General features: G+C 38.1%; 1 protein-coding gene across 1 annotated transcript in view; it reads left to right on the top strand.

Annotated features, from left to right (window-relative positions):
• The window catches only part of eif4e3 (eukaryotic translation initiation factor 4E family member 3), a 78,448-nt gene that overhangs the window by 25,327 nt on the left and 31,991 nt on the right, over positions 1–21,130 (top strand). The window contains exon 2 of the mRNA XM_059944328.1: positions 18,705–18,777. Within this exon, the coding sequence (XP_059800311.1) occupies positions 18,705–18,777 (73 nt within the window). The remainder of the gene's footprint in view (positions 1–18,704; positions 18,778–21,130) is intronic.

The raw sequence follows: 21,130 nt of genomic DNA, 5'->3' as shown, positions 1-21,130 counted from the left end.
GTAGGCTTTTGGAACAAAACTAGCAATAATGTGAAGGATGAATTTAGGGAATATATAAGGGACTTGTTTTCCATATAAGTGTGTTGAGCAACCAATGAGGAACTGGCTGTTTTAGCTCTCCTTATGTGTTATGAGAAAGGGTTAATTGATGACTGGTAGCTAAGGGGCCCTAAGGGAACAATTGATAGTGAATTAATCCTTTCAGAAAGTGGAGTCTTGAATCTCAATATGGTAGACTGGGAAATTACAGGAAAATATATGATTGTAGGCATATGATGGCTAGCATTTAAAGGATATATAAATTATTTTTTTAATTTTACCTCTTAAAAGGGGTCTAACTGTAGCTAACAAAGTAATGTTAAAAATAGTATTAGGTCAAAGGAAAAAAATTATAACGTCACTAAAAAGACAGTAAGGGTAAAAATTAGAAACATTTCAGAATTAAAAAACATAGAAAACCTACAGCACACTGCAGGCCCTTTGGCCCATAATACTGTGCCAAACCTGTACTTACTTTAGAAATTACCTCGGGTTATACATAGCCCTCTATTTTTCTAAGCTCCTTGTACCTATCCAGGAGCCTCTTAAAAGACCCCATTGTAACCGCCTCTACCACCCTCGCCAGCAGTTCATTCCACACACTCACCACTCTGCATAAAAAAAAACTTAACCCCTGATATCTGTTCTGTACCAAGCACCTTAAAACTGTGTCCTCTCATGTTAGCCATTTCAGCCCTGGGAAAAAGCCTATGACACAATCAATGCCTCAATTTTCAGCAAATAAAAGACCAGGGCAAATATTGGGGATAACATAGTATGACTGTATGTTTTGAGAATTGGTTAACAGATGAAAAACAGAGAATGGGATCATTTTGGTTTATGAGGCTGTGATTCATGGAGAACTCTAAGGATGGTGTTGCAGCTGTAGCTGTTCAGACTATCCAAAGAATTGGATGAGGGGATCAAATGAAATAAGTCCAAGTTTGTTATTGATACAAACAGATTACTGTGAGGTTGCAGAGAGGCTTCAGGGAGAAATAGTTCAAGAAAATAGGCAAGCAAAATGCAGATGGTAGATAGAAAAATGTGATGAAATCCACTTAGTGAACTACAAAAGTGTGTATTGTGACAGATTGGTATTCAAAGTGATATGGGTGTCCATGCACAAAATCACTGGAAGTTAATCAGTCTGCTGTTGAGCAGCATCTGCAGGGGGAGGGTGGAACATTTGTTAAAAGCCTGCATTCTCTGTTGCTCCAGATTCCACCATCTGCAGTCCCTTGTGTTTTAAGTTAAAGTTTGCATTCACGTACAACTGTAGTTAAGCAAATTAGATGTTGAGATCTTGGGGAAGATTTTAATACAAAAGTACTGATGTCGTCTTCCTGTTATACAAGCTGTACTTGGAATGTTGTGCTGCAACTCTATTTCCTTGGACAAAGGAACTAATATACTTGTGATTAGATAATCAAAATTCACCAAGTTGTTTCCTGGATTGACAGGTTTGTCATATGAGTAGACTAAGCCTGTACACTTGAGTCTATATGAATTAAGAGCCAATCTTATCAAAATGCACAAAATACTTACAGAGCTTGATAGAATAGTACCAAATATGTCTCCTCTGGAGGTTGTGTATAGAAACATGGTCATGGATTCAAAATTAAGGGGTGACCATTAAGAAGAAATGTCTTTACTTAGTGGTAACAAATCTTTGGAATTCTTTACCTAGGTTGTATTTGAGGTTCTTGCTGAGAATCTTCAAAACTGAGTTCTGAGTTTTTTTTATAAGAGAATCTAAGGACATTTTGGAAAATGGCATAAGGTTATAAAAAGTCAACTGTTACCTTGATTGTTGTAGCCGGCATGAAGTTGCCAACAAATCTACTGTTGTGTCTTGCGTTCTTATCATTTCCAATTTGTTTATGTTCTTAACCAAATAATCAAGAAAACTTTGGAGTGCTTTCCTAAATTTTGGAGAAGTAATATAATATTCTGCTATGCCGTTTTCCAAATCCTCAAAGAGCAGTGGCATTTCTGTTGCTCAATTTAAAATGCAGTTTCTTTCATTTTAAAAGAAAATGAGATCCTACATAATTGAGGAGCATATCTTCTGCTTTGGCCAAAGTAGATGGGATGTTGCAACCCCTTCTCCTTCTAGCAAGTGCAATTTCCTTTGCCAGTATCTAATATTATCAAATTCTAATTGGCACAGTGCCTGATAAGATCTATTTTCAGGCTTATTAGCAGTCTGAGAATTTAAATTATACATTTGGCATTCCATATGATAAATTATGTCAAATAGAACATTAATTTTGTTCTCATGCCTGATGTTTTTAAGTATCATTACCTTAAGTGGACAGAGTTTTCAAAAATTATTTTTTTCCCTTTAAGGTTTCATATTTTCTATGTATCCCAATTCTTGTGCTCTGTAAAATACTTAAAAGTTTAAGTGGATTTAGTGCTTTTACTTCACAGTTGTCTGTCTGAAATAATCAGTGTAGTTAACTCAGACAGTATCACTGGACATGATAGATTTCTTTCAATTGCAAATCATATTACAAAATGGTACTCCATGCCACAGATGTTGCATAAGTTTCATGGAAATTTATGCAACTTTCTTTAAGGTCAGTGTGTCCCTTTGTTACTAACTGGAAATGCATGATTTGTGAACTCTTGCAAAATTTAATGATGGCATTTAGTTTAACAGCTTCTGATTTGCAATACTCACTGGGGTAATAAATGTGACATCGAGTAAATGCTGCTTATGGCCCTATCACAGCATCATAACTAAAGTACTCGGGCATCTTGCGAACGTGAGTTGAATCTGATCCAAAATCATAATGATTGTTTTTCATTCTTAATCCAAACAACGCCCCCCACCCCGCCCCCACCAAATCCCCATTTGCATCATTAGGCAAGTATGCATTATTAATAGAGATTAGAATAGAAATCTTTGATCTGATATTCTGCCTAGTTATCATGATAATCTTGCAGGCATGAGACAAGTACAGATGCAAGAAAAAGTTTGTGAACTCTTTGCTATTACCAGTTTTTCTGAATGAATTACTCATAAAATGTGGTCTGATCTTCATCTCAGTCACAATAATAGAGAAACACAATCTGCCTAAACTAACAACGCACAAACAATTGTACTTTTCATGTCTTTATTGAACACATTGTTTAAGTATTCACAGTCCAGGCTGGAAAATGTATGTGAACTCTTGTACTTAATAACTTGTAGAACCTTCTTTAACCATAGAACCATAGAACACTATAGAACAGTACAGGCCCTTCAGCCCTCCATGTTGTGCCGACCCATATAATCCTTTAAAAAAAGTACTAAACCCATACTACCCCATAACCCTCCATTTTACTTTCATCCATGTGCCTGTCCAAGAGGCTCTTAAATACCCCTAATGTTTTGGCCTCCTCCACCACCATCCATGGCAAGTCATTCCAGGCACTCACAACCCTCTGTGTAAAAAAAACAACAAACAAACCACAACAACTTGCCCCTGATATCTCCCCTAAACTTCCCTCTTTTAATTTTGTACATACACCCTCTGGTGTTTGGCATTGGTGCCCTGGGAAACTGGTATTGACTGTCCACCCTATTTATGCCTCTCATAATCTTGCAGACTTCCATCAAATCCCCTCTCATTCTTCTGTGCTCCAAAGAGAAAAGTATGACTTGTTCTCCAAACCAGGCAACATCCTGGTAAATCTCCTCTGCACCCTCTCCTTAGCTTCCACATCCTTCCTATAATGAGCTGACCAGAATTGAACACAATACTCTTAAGTGCGGTCTCACCAGAGATTTGTAGCGTTGCAACATGACCTCTCTAGTCTTGAACTCAGTTCCTCCGTTAATGAAGCCTAGCATCCCATAGGCCTTCTTAACTACCCTATCAAGCTGTGCAGCGACATTGAGGGATGTCTGAATTTGAACCCTAAGGTCTCTTTGTTCATCCACACTCAAGTAACTGACCATTAATCCTGTACTCAGTCTTCTGGTTTATCCTTCCAAAATGCATCACCTCACACTTGTCCGGATTGAACTCCATCTGCCATTTTCCTGCCCAACTCTGCAGCCTATCTATATCCTCTTGTAACCTTCGACCACCTACATCTCCATCCACAATTCCTCCAATATTTGTGTCATCCGTAAACTTACTCACCCATCCTTCTGCCTCTACATCCAGGTCATTTATAAAAATCACAAATAGCAGGGGTCGCAGGACAGATCCCTGCGACTCTCCACTAGTCACTGACCTCCGGGCAGAACACTTTCCTTCCACAACTACCCTCTGCTTTCTTCCTTTAAGCCAATTTTTTATCCAGACAGCCAAGGTTCCACTTATCCCATGCCTCATGACTTTCTGGATGAGTCTGTCATGAGGAACCTTGTCAAATGCTTTGCTAAATTCTGTGTAGACCACATCCACTGCCCTCGCCTCATCAATTTCTTTTGTTACCTCTTCAGAAAACTCAATCTGGCTCGTGAGGCACCATCTTCCCTTCACAAAGCCATGTTGACTATCCATGAGTAGACTGTACTTCTCCAAATGCTCGTAGATCCTAACCTTAAGAATCCTTTCCAGTAGTTAGCATACCACCGACATAAGACTCACCGGTCTATAGTTCCCAGGTTTCTCCCTATTACCTTTTTTAAACAAGGGAACTACATTTGCTATTCTCCAGTCCTCCGGAACTTCCCCTGCAGCAAAAGAGGATTCAAAGATCATAGCTAATGCTCCTGTGATCTCTCAATTCCCACAACAACCTGGGGTATATCATATCTGACCCTGGGGATTTATTAATCTTAATATTTTTAAGAGGATCCAGCACTACTTCCTTAATCTCCACATTGTCCAGCACACAAGCCCGCTCTACTTCGACTTCATCCTGATCAAGATCCTTTTCACTTGTGAATACTGAAGCAAAGTCTTCATTTAGGACCTTCCCAACCTCCTCCGCTTCCAGGCACATGTTGCCCTCTTCATCATTTAGCAGTCCCACCTTCGTTCTCGTCATCCTGCTATTCTTCACATACGCATAGAACGCCTTGGGGTTCTCCTTAATCCTACATGTCACGGCCTTCTCATTTCCCCTTTGAGCTCTCCTTAGTCCTTTCTTTAGCTCCTTCCTGGCTACCCTATATTTCTCATAAGCCCCTCCTACTTCCTGCTTCTTATATCTAACATTGCTTCTTATGTCTAACATAAAGTCTCATGTTAGCAGCAATAATTTCCACCAAACATTTCCTGTAGCTGCTGATTAGACGTGCACAATGGCAAGGAAGAATTTTAGACTATTCTTCCATACAAAACTGCTTCAGTTCATCAATATTTCCAAGATATGGACCGCTCTCTTCAGGTCATGCCACAGCATTTCAATTGGGTTAAGGTTTGGAATTGACTTGGCCATTTCAAAATACAAATTTTCTTCTTTTTAAACCACTCTGTTGTTGATTTACTTTTGTGTTTCAGATCATGGTCTTGTTGCATCATCCAACTTCTATTAAGCTTCAGGTGACAGAGCAGCACACTAACATTCTCCTGTAGAATGTCTTGATAGAAATTTAAATTCATTGTTCCTCAGCAATTGCAAGGTGTCCAGGCCCTGGGGCAGCAAATCAACCCCAAGCCATGATGCTCTTTCCACTATGTTTCACAGTTGGGATGAGGTTGTGGTGTTGGTGTGGTGTCCTTTTCCCTCCAAACATAGCAGTGTGTATTTCTGTCAAAAAGTTTCACTTCTGTCTCATCTGTTTGGAGAACATTGTCCCAGAAGCATTGTAGAAAATCCAGGTGGTCTTTTGCAAACTTGATGCGCAGCAGTTTTTTTTTTAGAGAGCAGTGGATTCCTCTGTGATGTCCATTCTTGTTCAGTTGTTTTTCTTATAGTGGACACATGAACAGAGACTTCAGTAAGTTCCAGAGGTTTCTGCAGGTGTTTTGCTGTTATTCTTTGGTACTTTTATACCTTCACATTGTGCTCTTGGTGTGATCTTTACAGAATGCCCACTCCTAAGAAGAGTAGCAACTGTACTGAATTTCCTTCATCTGCAAACAATTCCCCATACTGTGGACTGATGATCACGCAGGTCTTTAGAAATGCTTTTGTAGCTTTTTCCAGCTTCATGTATCTCTACAATTCTTCTTTTAAAGTCCTCTGAAAGTTGTTTTAATTGAGGCATGGTGCACATAAACAGATCTTTCTTGAGAAGAGTAGGCTCTGTCAGTAACCTGTGTGTCTCATTTTTATAGGGCAGGGCACCTCTACAACCCACAGCTCCAATCTCATCTTATTGATTGGAATACCTGATTCCAAATAGCTTTTGTCAAAGGCATTACCCCAGAGGTTCACATACTCTTTTGAACCTAGACTGTGATTGTTTAAATGGTGTACTCAGTATTGAGTAGTAGTACAATTGCTGATGTGTTATTAGATTAGACTGATCGTGTTTATTTGTTATTGTGACTTAGATGAAGATCAGACCACATTTTGCAGAAAAATAGGTAATTGCAAAGGACAATTGCAAACTTGCAAACTTTTTCTTGCAACTGTTTTTCTGATATCCTGCAATGTACTCAGATGCCTGCACTTTTCTAAGCTTGACCTCCATGTTTTTGTATGCAAGACAAAAGCTTTTCACTGTATTTTGATACATATAACAATAATAATAAACCAAACCAAAAGGGGATACATATTTTCATTGTCCTCATGGAGCTTCATTTACAGAGAGCCAAATATCTGAAAATTCCTCTCTACTCCTCTCCATTTCAGTACAATACTGTCTGGAAGTGGTTTCACGTTTTCCCATATACTTGAACATTTCCTGTAAATGATTTTGCATTGTAATGCATTTTCATTGAACGCATAAGAATAAAATAATTACTATCAGCTTGTGAGGTGGAATTGAATCGTTAATGGCTTAGTAACTCTACTATGCCTTTCTGCTCTATACAAGGCACACGTAAGTATGTAGGACACTTCCTTTATATCTGGATGTGTGCTGCTTCAACTGAACTCAATAGCACAACTGAGGATAAAGCAAACTGTTTGATTGGCACCCATTAAATCACTGCAAGTATTCAATACTACTCCCTGACTGGTATTTTGTGGCTTACTCTGCTTGATCTATGAGATTACCTGATGTAACTTGCTAGCCTTTCAGTGACAACACATGTTGAAACTGCAATCTTTGCTGTGTAGAAAGAGGTAGCAGGTGCATTGCAATACCACCAACCTGAGTTCTCCTCCACATAAGACACCATCCTGTCTTTGATATATTATTAAACCTGTTGTGCCTTGATTACAGCTGTTCAGCAATGCAACTGAAAGGCAATTAAAAATGGGCAAAGAATTGTTGGCTAGGTCTCATGCTAAGTTTGATTTCTACTTTTTGTTTGCATGTAGTATTTAGATATTTTGAAATATGCACCATTTAGAATTACATCTACCCTTTGATTGTAGTTAAATATTTCTGGCTGCAAGTACTCAAAAAAAACTTTGAGCAGTCAGAAGTAAGATTAATTATAAATTAGAATTCATTCATTCTAATTTTCTCCTCAAAATCTTATAATTTGCATAAATTCTTTCTTTGATTTTACTGTGAATTATCTTGATCAGTGTAATTCTTTGCTGAACAAGTTTGCTCACAATTATTTTAAAGTTTGCTTTTATCATTTCTATTCTATGATCTTAATACACTTTTAAAATAATTTGGATTTCCCTGCATCATTCCCAGTTTAACAGCTGCCTGTCATGGTATGAAGGCTTAAACATTTAATCTCTATGTATATTTTCATATCATGTCTGATGCATTTGAGTTTATTCTTTTGCTATTTGAACAATTTGAAATTATTACAAAATGATATATAATAAATATTTTAAATTGTTGAATTTAGCAAATGATCTAAGGAACCAAATCCTTAAATTATGTGATAACGTCCTGTCCTAAATAAGTATTTCAAGCCCCATTCTGGAATTTTTATATGTATCTAAATTGACTGTCCATCTCCCCCAGTACTGGCTTGTCAAAAATGCCATACTTGAGATGAATTCTTTGTTTCTTGGTTAGAAACAAAATGCTAGATTATATTTAATTTGAGAACACAACTGTGTGCAACTTGACTACAGTTGTGAAATAAATGACATGGTATTCTATTTATAGTAAACCGAATATTGCAAATTGACAACAATATTCCCTTCTTTGCAACAGCTTTTGCTATGCTTTGTTGGTTGTGAAGAACTTCAGCTATCTTGAAAGGTGTGAATATATTTTTTTCATCACTTGTTTTAGGTTGTGCTTTCAGAAGCTAAAATAAAATAAATTTTATTGAGTATGTCTCAAAGCTTTAAGGATACTATCTCAAATTCAACTTTATCATAATGTAAAGCTGATTTCTATTTAACAAACCCAATATTGAGCTCTTTGAAGTTTGATTGTAACAGAATCTAAAGATTCAAAGCTTTGGCTACCCATATACTTGTAGTTGGAGGACATTAAAATTAAATAATAGAGACAAATTTGTACAAGGACTGAAGTTCTAACAAAAACGGACAAGTTTCTGTTGGGAAATTTTGACGTAGTGTTTTGGAGCAGATGCACATCACTGTTCTGGTATACAGCAATGCCTTTAGGTTTGATTGAATGAGGTTTACAATGTACCAAGATGGGCGTTCCTGGCATATACATGGAGTTGTAAGTGCTTTGGGGATTTCTGGTTTAGACCGGATCCTAAATATTAGTTCATTGTGCTTGTTTTGTTTGGTGAATTATATCTGGAACATTTGTTTGTTGGGCATTTTGGTTTTATTATTGATGTTGAATTTTTGTAATTTTTTTATTCAGATAATTTGATTCCTTTGCCTGTACTAAGTTAACAATCTAGCATTTTCTAAAATGTGTTTTTTCTTGTGTGCCAGAGCAAATCATTCTAACTTAAATATGTTGCACTTTGTGATAAGGATTTTAGTCAAGTACCACACATAGAGGTACACAACAAGGTGCACAGAATGTAATTTTTCTCTACAGGCATGGTATTAAAAACTGCAATCTGCTTTGAATCTTAAATCAAAGTCGTTGCATGAAACCTGCATATGGTTATCTCGATTTTATTCATGCTCCAGCAGTAGAGGTTTGGTGCCATCTAGTGCCAATGCAGTTCTCTACTTTAAATTTGTTGATTTTCTTTTGCATTTTAGTAAAAGCTCAAATATTCAATACTTGAGCTTTTTAAAATTGAGTGAGCTTATAGGTCATTGCAATATTTTACAAAATATAATAAATTTTAGACTATTTGCCCCTTTATTCCATTTGAAATGAATGAATCTGCATTAAGATGGAGATGGTCTCAAACTGGTGTAAAGTGTATTCCTGAATTTAGACCCAGAGACAATAAGAGAATGTCAAATAATTTAAGATAGGATGATTTGTAGATTAGTTTAAAGTTAATGGCCTGCTCATGAATCACCTTCCCTTGTACTTATTGTAAAAGTTGCTAAATAACAATAGTTGCTTTGGCAGTTGTTAGAGTATATTTTGTAAGCATGCACATTGTAGCTGCTGAGTTCCTCCAGCTTTTTCTGTGTGTTGCTTTGTAGCTACTGAATCTTGGGAATGAGATAAGTGGCTGTTTACAGCAGTGTTGGGTGATAGCCAGGCAGGTTGTTTAATTTTAGATGTTGTCTGGATTATTGGAAACCAGTATGATGGAGCTGAGGATGAGTCAGCAGATTTATGTGGATGATGGGTGTAACATGAATGTAAGGAAGGACAAGCCAATGATTGGGTACAAATGCAGACAGAACAAAGAGTTAAGTTGTACCACAGAGGCAAAATTCAAAAGGCAAAGAATGCAGGAGTGAAGGTGCTATGTTTAAATGTGTGTAGCATTCAGAATAATGTGGACAAACTCATGGCACAATTAGAGACTGGTCAGTATGATGTTGTGGGCATCACTGAGTCATGGCTGAAAGAGTACATGCCCTAGTTGGGAGCTTAACATCAAGGATTTACTTTGTATCGAAAGGACTGGCAGGAAGGCATAGGCCGGGGGTCGGCAACCCGCGGCTCCGGAGCCACATGTGGCTCTTTTAGGTCTGTGCTGCGGCTCCCTGTTGCTTTGGGAAATAATTGGTTGTGGCGACCCTTTTCCTGGCACATCCGAACCGACTCACAATAAGATAGCCTACGGGGGTTTGCGAGCACAGAGCTTTGGAGCCTCTGCGCCATGAGGGGGGGGGGGCAGGTTGAGGGAGGCTTAAAAGTGAGGCTGAAGATTTCGAATAAAGTTTTTTTCCTTCGACTGCAGTTACCGACTCCGTGTCGTAATTTTAGCGCTGCGTGTAGCACACCGCTACATGGTCAGTATTTAATTAATATGTTTTTTATGTTAGTTTGTTAGTTTTTGAAATGTAAATCTAAATTTGAAGATTATGGTGATCTTGTACAATCTAAATAAGACGTTGTGGCGGGCGACCCATTTCCTGACACATCCGAACCGGCTCACAATTAGCCAGCGTTCAGGATAAGGGAGATAGCCTACGGGGGTTTGTGAGTACGTGTCTTTTGCAGCATCCGCGCCCATGGGGGGCGGGTTGAGGGAGGCTTAAAAGCAAGGCTGTTTAGTTCGAATAAAGCTATCTTTGACTGCAGTTTACTGACTGCGTGTAGCAACCGCTACAACGTGTTTTTATCGCTGGCTGTCCAGAGGGGAGGTGCTGAAACGCTTTGTCGCGCGTCTGGAAGAAGTGAAAACTTTCCTGGGCAGCAAAGGGCTCAACTTTCCTGAGCTGGAACAGCCAGAGTGGCTGGAAAAGCTACACTTCATGGTAGACATGACAGCGCACCTGAACACGCTGAACACAGCTCTTCAACGGGGTAAGGACGTACAGCCCTGCACATGTTGGGGGATGTTTTGCATTCGAGCGCAAGTTGACGTTGCTTGCCAGAGATTTACAGAAAGGCACATTGTCTCACTTCCCCAATTTGAGAGAGTTCAAACAATGTCACGACATGATAAATTCGGAGTATTTACATTCTGCAATCATCGCAATGCAAACATCGTTTGGGAAACGCTTCTGTGAGTTCAGAGAGGAAAAAAACACATTATCCTTCCCGGTCACTCCCCTAAGCATCGATCCATCCCTACTGAATACGACTGCATTGTCAGGTGTGAGTCAACCTGAAGAAGTATGATAAATATTTTAATTGCGTATTATTTTACGTATATTCATATGTTTTCATTGTTCAGTGAAATAGTCCTTTTATTTTTCAGGTTGACAGCTGGCTGACGTTATTTTTGGTTTGCTGCTGGCGGCAAATTTAAGTTTGGCGTTTTTCATAAATACAAGAAGGACTCAAATAGACGTTGAGTATTTTACTTAAAAGTAACCTTCAACCCAACGTCTTTTTTTCGGAGTTCAAAATGTTTTTGTTGCATGCAGAAATGTAATTTCGTTTTCTCTGCAGGAGTTCATCAATTTCATAAATGCAACACATTATAGTTTATTTATACATAGCATAAAGGCAAAACAAAACGTTGTATGCAGTGTTATTTCATTTTAAATGTCAAACGGGTTTTGCGGCTCCCAGTGTTTTCTTTTCTGTGGGAAACGGGTCCAAGTGGCTCTTTCAGTGGTAAAGGTTGCTGACCCCTGGCATAGGCGGTGGTGTGGTTCTGTTAGTAGGAGATCTAAATACATACTTAGAAAGAGGTGATGTAGGGTCAAAGAACGTTGAACATATCTGGGTTGAGTTAAGAAACTGCAAGGGTAAAAATTCCATTATGGAAATCATATATAGGCCTCCAAGTAGTAGCCAAGATGTGGGGTTGTGATTGCAAAGGGAGCTGGAAAAGGCATGTAATGAGAGAAATGACACAATTGTAGTGGGGGACTTAAATATGCAAAGGGATTGGGAAAAACAGGTTGGTGTCGAATTGCAAGAGAGGGAATTTGTTGAATGCTTACAAGATGGCTTTTTAGAGAAGCTTGTGCTTGAGCCGACTCGGGTTATCTTGGAATAACCCAGTTCTTATTGAGGAACTTAACGTAAAGGAGGCAGTGATCATAATATGAATAAATTCATATTGTAGTTTGAGAGGGAGAAGCACAAGTCACATGTATCAGAATCACAATGGAATAAAAGGAATTACAGAGGCATGAGAGAGCAGCTTGCCCAAGTGGATTGGAGGAGGATACTGGCGATGATGACAGCCGAGCCAAGATGGCTGAAGTTTCTGGGAATGGTTCACAAAGCGCAGGATAGAAATGTCCCACAGAGGAAGAAGTTCTCAAATGGAGGGGAAGGCAGCCGTAGGGAGTTAAGGACTGCATAAAACTCAAGGAAAGGTCATATAAGGTAGCAAAAGTGAGTGGGAAATTAGATGATTGGGAAGCTTTTAAAATCCCAACAAAGGGCAACAAAAGAAGTTATAAAAATATGAAGGTACACTTGCCAATAATACAGAGCAGGATATCAAAAGATTTATCAGTTACACAAGGAGTAACAGGGAGGTGAGAGTTGATACTGGAACACTGAAAAATGATGCTGGTGAGTTAGTAATGGGGGTCAAATAAATGGCAGATAAACTTTACTTTGCATCTGTTTTCACTGTGGAAGACACTGGCAGTGTGTCTGTGTGTCAGCGAGCAAGAGTGAGTGCAATCGCTATTACAAAGGAAGAAGTGCTAGGTCTTAAGGTGGAAAAGTCACCTGAACCAGATGGACTACATCCCAGAGTCCTGAGAGAGGTTGCTGGAGAAATAGCAGACGCAATGGTCATGATCCTTCAAGAATCACTTAATTCTGGCATGGTTCCGGAAGAATGGAAAATTGCAAATTTAACTCCACTCTTTAAGAAGGGAGGAAGGAAAAAGAAAGGAAATTTTAAGCCTAACGTCAATGGTTGGGAAAGTGTTGGTCTATTATTAAGGATGAGGTTTTGAGGTACTTAGAGACTAATGATAAAACAAGTCAAAATCAGCATGGTTTTTGTAAAGGGAAATCTTGTCTGACAAATCTGTTAAGAGTTCTTCGTGGAAGTAACATGTAGGGTGGATAAAGGAGAGGCTGTGGATGTCATTTACTTGGATTTTCAGAAGGCATTTGATAAGGTGCCACACATGAGGCTGCTTAACTAAATAAAATCTTATGGTGTTGCAGGAAAGATACTGGCATTGATAGTGGAATGGCTGACAGGCAGGAAGCAGCAAATGGGAATAAAAGGGCCTTTTCTGGTTGGTTGTTGGTGACTCATGGTATTGGGTCCACTGCTTTTCACATTGTCAGTGATTTAGATATTGGAATTATTGGGTTTATGGTGAAGTTTGCAGATGATGCAAAGATAGGTGGAGGGGTAGGTAATGCTGAGAATTCAATGCAATTGCAGCAGGAATTAGATAAATTGGAAGAATGGGCAAAAAATGTGATAGTTGGAATACAGTGTTGGGAAATGTTTGCATTTTGGTAAAAGGAACAATAATGCAGATGACTATCTAAATGAGGACAATATTCAGACATCAGTGGTGCAGAGGGACTTAGGAGTTCCCGTGCAAGACTCCCAAAAAGTTAATTTACAGGTTCAGTTTATGGTAAAGAAGGCAAATGCAATGTTGGCATTTATTTCAAGGGGAATAGAATATAAAAGCAAGGAGATAATGCTGAGACTTAATAAGGCACTAGTCAGGTCGCACTTTGAGTATTATCAACCGTTTTGGGGCCCCATATCTCAGGAAGGATGTGTTGTCATTGGAGAGAGTCCAGAGGAGGTCCATGAGGATGATTTGTCGAATGAAGTAGTTAACTTATGAGGAGGGTTTGGTACCTTTGAGCCTATACTCACTGGAATTTAGAAGAATGCAGTGATCTCACAGAAACCTACCCAGTGTTGAAAGGACTAGATAAGGTGGATGGGGAGAGGATGTTTCCTATGGTGGGAGTATTCAGAACCAGAAAGCACAGCCTCAAAATTGAGGGGCAACCTTTAAGAACAGAGCTAAGGAAGATTTCTTTTTTAGCGAGAGAGTAGTGAAACTGTGGAATGCTCTGCTGCAGACTGTGGCCTCCATATAAGTCTGTGCGTATATTTAAGGCATAAGTTGATAGTTTCCTGATCAGTCTGAATAACAAAGGATATGGCAAGAATGCAGGTGTATGGGGTTGAGTGAGGAGTAGGATCTGGGATCAGCCATGATGGAATGGCAGAACATATTTGCTGCGTTGAGTGGCCTAATTCTGGTCCAATGTCTTATGGTCTTTGGCTATCCAGGCAAGAAAAGTATATTAGGCTTTGTACTTACTGGAAAATGTTTTGGAAGTCAAAGATGAATTGTGCTATTCTGCATACCATGCCTCTGATCTACTCATTGGGCATAAGTAACTGCAGTTGTTTCCTGTTCAGCTGTGACCCCAGGACATTGATAGGATGGGGGAGCAAGACCGCCCAGCAGGTGAGCAGGGATGGGAGGAGAGTTGTGTTGATGAACCAGCTGAAGATGGCTGAACTAGGAATAACCTCCAACATTCAAAACTCTTTCAATGTGCTAGGTATGATGTAATATCATGGAGAATTTCTCTTTGCATTCCCGTTGTCTTTGGTTTTTACTGGAGGTTCTTGATGTCAAGAATATTAAACCTTAATCTAGAATTTGGCTGTCTTGTCTACCTTTGGACTAAGGCTGTAAAAAGCTCTGGAGCTGAATTACCCTGGTTTGTACTTTGAACTGTTATAAAGGCAAAAAGTTTGACAACTCAGAATCAGAAAACCAGAGCATCATGTTCTTGTGGAAAATGTTTTAAACTAAATTTCAAGAAATCTTTTGTTCGATGCTGTACCCCTGTACAGAGCTGCTTTAGATGTTACACTACCTTCTCCAGGACTTTTAAAACACAAACTAGGTGTACATGTATGACATTCACCTCTCATATTAATTATGGGTTGATTTAAAGAAATGTAAATCTCAATGCAACCTCAACTGTCCAGTTCCCTCCATTGAATCCACCAGGCCCACTGGATTGCACCAGGTATTTTGTTTCTCGCTCTAGGTCCCAGTATCTGCAGTCTCTTGTGTCTCCAGATATCCTTCTACTTTGAACTCTTTATTAAATTTTGGTTCTAGTAATTTATTTAATGTAAAGTTATGAATGCAGTGGGCTATCAAGTGTAACTTTTAAACACTGAATATAATATAAAAGATAAGCATTTTGGAAACTAAGTATACTGGATTGTGGTTAATTGGGACAAGTACATTTTGCCCAGTTAAATGACTGCCCCAATTAGCTGAAGTTACATGGAAATAATTAAAAAGATAAAAAAGACAAACTGAAATACAGAACAAGTTAGAAACCGACCAATACTCTTACAGTACTTTAAAACTGTATTAGTTCCTAGTAGTTAGAGACAAAGAAATTCATCCAGTGTATGCTGCCATGTTCAGTTACAGTTAATCAAAAGAACAAAATCAGTACAAACACCTATCGCAGATAATGGGCTGCTTTCATACAATGCATCTTCCAAATTGTCATTTTCATTGTAACGTGCAAGATAATTGTTGGTGCCTTAAAATTCTGTGTAGTTCCTTATTTTTGAAGTAGTGAACTCATTTCATTTTCACTCCGGGCTGTTTCTGGCATCCCTTAAGCCTCAATGCTTGGAACTGCAGAGAGTAAAATCATTCTGAATCACCAACTATCTGTGACAGAAGTCACTGCTTTTTGAACACAAACAAGCAACTGGCGCTATTTAAAAAACCTTGCTCTAAGTGTCTAACGGCCATGCAAGCGCACACTACTGACGCTAGTTAGAAACTGTTCGGCAACAGTCTTGTCCCAATTAGGTGACATAGTGCCCTAAATAAACAAAGGGAATCTCGATTTTTTTTCTGATTAATTTTTGTGCTTTAAGAATTGTCTCAAATAAGCAGATGCCTTAATTAATCGATGACCAATTAACGGGAATCCACTGTATTTACAGGTTGTACAGTCTAAACTATTGCATGCATCTGGGAAGAATGCACCTTATAACTGTCATTGTATCTCTGATGCTTGAAGAATAGTTTTCAGTGCCTAATTTAGTTATGTTTGCAAGGCATGATTTAGCATTCTTTACAATGCTGTCATTCACAAAAAGATCTCACCAGGTGCAAATTTGCCGATCATTCCTCTTAGCACTTGCATGAAGATAATTAATGAAGATGTCAGCACAAAAGATCCCAGTATTGATCCTTGTAAGACACATCACCAAGCAGAACCAAATCCATTGATAATTTAAGGCCTACAGATATTCAGACAATTCTTCATCAAATACAGCAGTTACCATCAATCATAGTTTTATATGCAGTACCTTTCCAAAAGGTTTTCGAAAGTCCAATTTCTGCAGTTACAGACATCCATTAAATGTTTAAAAGTTAATTGAAATCATGTGGGGTTTTGACCATAAATTCTTCTAGATGTTCTGGCTTCCTTCCATGTGTCTTATTTCCTGGACTTATTTCCACTTGGCATGATTAAGTTATTATTATTTAATTATTTATGGTTTATATTGCTATATTTCTTCACTACTCATGATGCGGCTGTAACAAAACCCAATTTCCCTCGGGATCAATAAAGTATGTCTGTCTGTCAAAGATTTGCTGAATAATTGACTGCACTGTTATCCCTAGTGCAAGTAAATGGTAGAAGAATTGGAGATGGGTATGAGAGCGATTAGGTTAAGGAAGTAGATGAGGTAATGGTAACATCCTGAGATCTGCACTGGTTTGATGGAATAAGTGATTTCTTGTATAATTGGCAACATGATTTTGTGCAAATTATGCAACATTTCCTTGATGGTGCCCTATTCAATGAAATGGTAAAGGTATCTTTTCTGCATTTGCTCTGTTACTGGTTCACACTAAATGAATCCATGAAGTTTTTTACATTAACATTCATACAGTCAGCATGAGTAGTTTCCATCTCTAGTGAGCTATTATTTTTAGTAAATAATCTGTGGAATTCTCTGCCCAATGAGACAGTGGAGGCTACTTCAGTAAATATATTTAAGACAAGGTTGGATAGATTTTTGCATTGTAGGGGAGCTAAGCTCATTCTCATTGACCCCTCCTTGTCTGATGGAATCCTGCATGGCACAGATGTCTTGCACTGAGAATTCATATGACTCAGGTTCATGCCTGTCAGTGTAATGAAAGGTTTTTGTGTAGGTGTGTCCAGCAACACTGAAGAAGTGGCAGATTCATCACTGATACAAGAACTTTAAAACAAAACAGAAACTGCATATGTGGGCAAATGTTCTGACCCTCAAAGTATTTCCAGCATTTTTAGTTTCTGTTCAAACACTTATTCATGAAATCCAAACTTAAGGAACATCTCAAGTCTTGTGTGGTAGGAGAGAAACTATGAAGTTCTTGAAGTGTATGTTATTACAGGAAATATATGAAGAAAATATAGCTCTGCACCCTGAGAGAATTCAGGGTAATTAATGTAGCAATCCAAAAAGGAACAGGAGGGCATAAATCATCAAGGGTCTGCCTTTGTTAAACTGATCATTTAAACTGGTAAATTGAGACACGAGAGATTTTGCAAATGCTAGAAATCGTGAACAACATACCCAAAATGATGGAGGAATTCAGCAGGTCAGGCAGCAGCAATTAAAGGAAATGAGCAGTTGATGTTTTGGGTCAAGGCTCCCCATCAGGACTGGATAGGAAGATGACAGAAACCAGAATAAAAAGGCAGAAGGGGGGGATGAAAGGGAATCATGTGAAAAGCTGGCACATAATAGGTGAAAAAGGCAAAGGGCTGAAGAAGAAGAAATCTGGTCAGAGAGGACATTAGACCATGGAATAAAAGGAAGGAAGTAGGGAACCAATACGAGTTCATGAGGGTAGAGGAGGGGATGTACTAGAGACAGGGCTGCAATGACAACACCTTGAAGGAGAGAGGTCCCAGTGAAGTGCACTGTGGTGCAATAGCTATATTTTGGGGAAAATGTAGATGTTGTAGGGGATTTAATGGTCAGGTGTTAACCATCGACATGAACTACAGACAATGTGTGGAGGCTAAACTAAATAGATCTTGCAAAAAATTCAGAGGGGTGAAAAGGGAGAGCAGGAAGCTGTGTTGCAAGCAGAAGAAAAAAATAGAGGATGAAATCCTACAATCAAATTTCCAGAATCTGAGGGAAAAGTTTTTTAAAGTAGCCCAGTGCTTTATGTCAGTGAGAGTAGGATGCGAGGTTAGTTCAGTTTGATCAGCTTGAAGATGGAAGGGGTTGTATTCTAGGGCCATTGAAGCCAGTTCTGAAATTATGGATAAATTTCTTCAAAGTCTGATTAGATTAAATTGTTTATTATGCTGTAAGGTGCCTTAATTCTACAGTACATTCTTCATTTTTGTCTTCATCAATGGTGCTTCAGTGTTAGGATGATAAAGCTAGTGTCATTTGCTTGGAATCTTAAGATCAGTCTCTGAAGATTGCATTAACTTTAGGGAAGGGGTTTAGAGTTTCTTTAAATTGGGTGTGAATTTAAAATAAAGCATATCCTGGTTGTGGATTATTGGCAGTTTAGCTGATTATTCTGTAGAATAGGTTTGAATTAAAATTTTCAAAGTCTTTCTGTCTTGTCAGTCTCCAGTTGGCTTCAATACAAGTGTGCTGCTTTCACTCTGAAATTAATTTTACTTTTGTTTTCAGGTCAGTACCTGGAACTACTGCAGCGGAATGTGAATCCAACCTGAAGAAAATTTATACTGTACAAACTGTACAGGTGAGTAGAAAATAAGGGAATGTAGAAAAGGTTTATTAACTGCTAATACTTTGCATGAATTCAAAGTTAACATTCAAATAAGAAACATTTGGTTTGGTTTAGTAGAACCACTTGGACCAGTGCCAAACAGTAAGAACCCATTTTGAGAACAACCAAATTTCATCAAAATTTATGACTGTGGTCCTTGGAATAATTGTGCACTCCCTTTAGAATATACATAGAACAAGGTGGCACAATAGCATAGAAGGTAGTGATGTTTGTTCAGTGAGAAGTGCTGAAAATATGATCTTAGATCCCACAATTTTTAGCCAGTTTGATTTACTCCACATAATATCAAGAGATGGCTGAGAGCATTGGTTCCAACAAAAGAAATAATAGCTCGGACAACATAGCAGCTTTAGTTATGAAAATGTGTGTATCACTATGCTGTTCCATAATTGTTGCAACATTACAATTGCAAACATTTTCCAAATATATCTATTTGTCTGTGGAAAGGTGCTTTGATGGTTCACTGACATTAATTTTTATCTGAAGGTTCGACCTATTCATATCCACCTAGTGAGGATCTGGCAGTGCTCTCTGTCTCAGCTGTCTTTTAATGCGGTTCTCTATCTTTTGGTTTACCTTCATCATTGTCACAATATTAACTGCTATGCTTCATTCATTTTGGTTTTCTGTTATCTTCTTCTAAGCTCATGATTTTTGGGAATACTATGTTAGCATGTAGATAATTAACTAACAGAAAATCAAGGCAAATGGGTCATTTTTAAGTTGACTAGCTGCAAATGGATTTCCAAGAGGGATACTGCTGAGGCCTCAAACATGTACAGTCTGTTTTTTGTGAGTTAGGTAAAGGGACTAAGCGTATAGAGTAAGATGTGAAAAAGACACAGTGGTACTGCAATGGATTGTAGATGTGATTGGATAAAATACTGTATGACAGTTCAAGGATAATGTAGAGAAATGTGAGCTTGTTCACCTTGGTAGGAAAACAGCAAAGTAATATTGTTCTAAATGAAGACAAATGCAACAAATCTGGATGTCCTTCTACATGAAATACAGTTTTCATGCAGCTATAGGAATTAATGACAAGAAGTTGCCACTATAAAAGACACTAGTAAGATCACACTTGAAGAACAGCAAATGGATTTGATCTCCACATCTGTAAGGAGGGATAATTTTGCATTGGACCCACATCAGAGAAAATTCACAAGGCTGTAGGGATGAAGGCGATGTCTTAATGAGTTAAAATTGAATAGCTTCAGCCAATATCCATTGAACTTTAAACACACATTTAAAACCATCTAAGTTTCTGAGAGGATTTGCCAGCATTGATATTAAAAGGCTATTTACCTTTATGGGGGAAGTCAGGACTGAGGAACATGGTTTCAGAGTAAGGGGTCACCTTATTCAGTGGAAAAATCACCTTATTCCTATTTCTGCATGGTACAGGGTTTTCTTTCCTCTACCGTTGATGGTGTGCTTATTCTCATCTCCGCTATTTTGTGGACATCTGCCTTCATCCCATCTCCCTGCCACTATAACAGGGATAGAGTTCTCCTTATCCTTGCCTACCACTCCCCCACATCCAGCACATCATTCTCCGTAAATTCTGCTATCTTTTAATGGGATCCTACCACTAAACACATCTTTCCCTCCCCATACTCTGTTTTCTATGCAAATCCCTTTTTCACTCATTCCTGTCCACTTAATCTCCCTTCAGGCACTTACCCCTATGTGGGACAGGTGCTGCGCCTGTTTCTTTCTTTCTTTCTTTTTCAATCTTTCTATTATTATTATTATTAATATCAACATAATAAGATTGATACATAGATAATGGGATTACAAACATACACATTTCAACTGAACATGAAAGAATACATAAGCAATAGTTACAATATAAATGAGTCTTCCCAAATCATGGACGATACAAGTAACATATAAACAAGGCAAACCTAGGTATATCATACTATATATTTTTTAAAAAACAGAAAAGAGAAAAAGTAAAAAAAAAAATTATGCAAGAAAAACTAATCTAACAATCTAATAACTAATAAGGAAAAAAACAAAAAAACAAAAAAAGGGAAAAAGAAAAAATGAAAAAAAAGGGCTGTTTGTAATATCTAACAAAAATACAAAATCATCAGTGTCGTCAACTCCGATCCTCTCAACATATGTAAAATCAAAACTGGAAAAACGAATAGGTTTGGAACAGGATCACATTACATCATATGAAAATATTGAATAAATGTTCTCCGTATCTTTTCAAATTTAATAGAAGTATCAAATACAACACTTCTAATTTTTTCTAAATTTAGACATAACATAGTTTGAGAAAACCAATGAAATACAG

This window comes from Hypanus sabinus, chromosome 19 (genome assembly GCF_030144855.1).
Source record: "Hypanus sabinus isolate sHypSab1 chromosome 19, sHypSab1.hap1, whole genome shotgun sequence".
Taxonomy (NCBI): domain Eukaryota; kingdom Metazoa; phylum Chordata; class Chondrichthyes; order Myliobatiformes; family Dasyatidae; genus Hypanus; species Hypanus sabinus.
The sequence above is the reverse complement of the archived record's forward strand: the minus strand, read 5'-3'. Positions and strand labels throughout refer to the sequence as shown.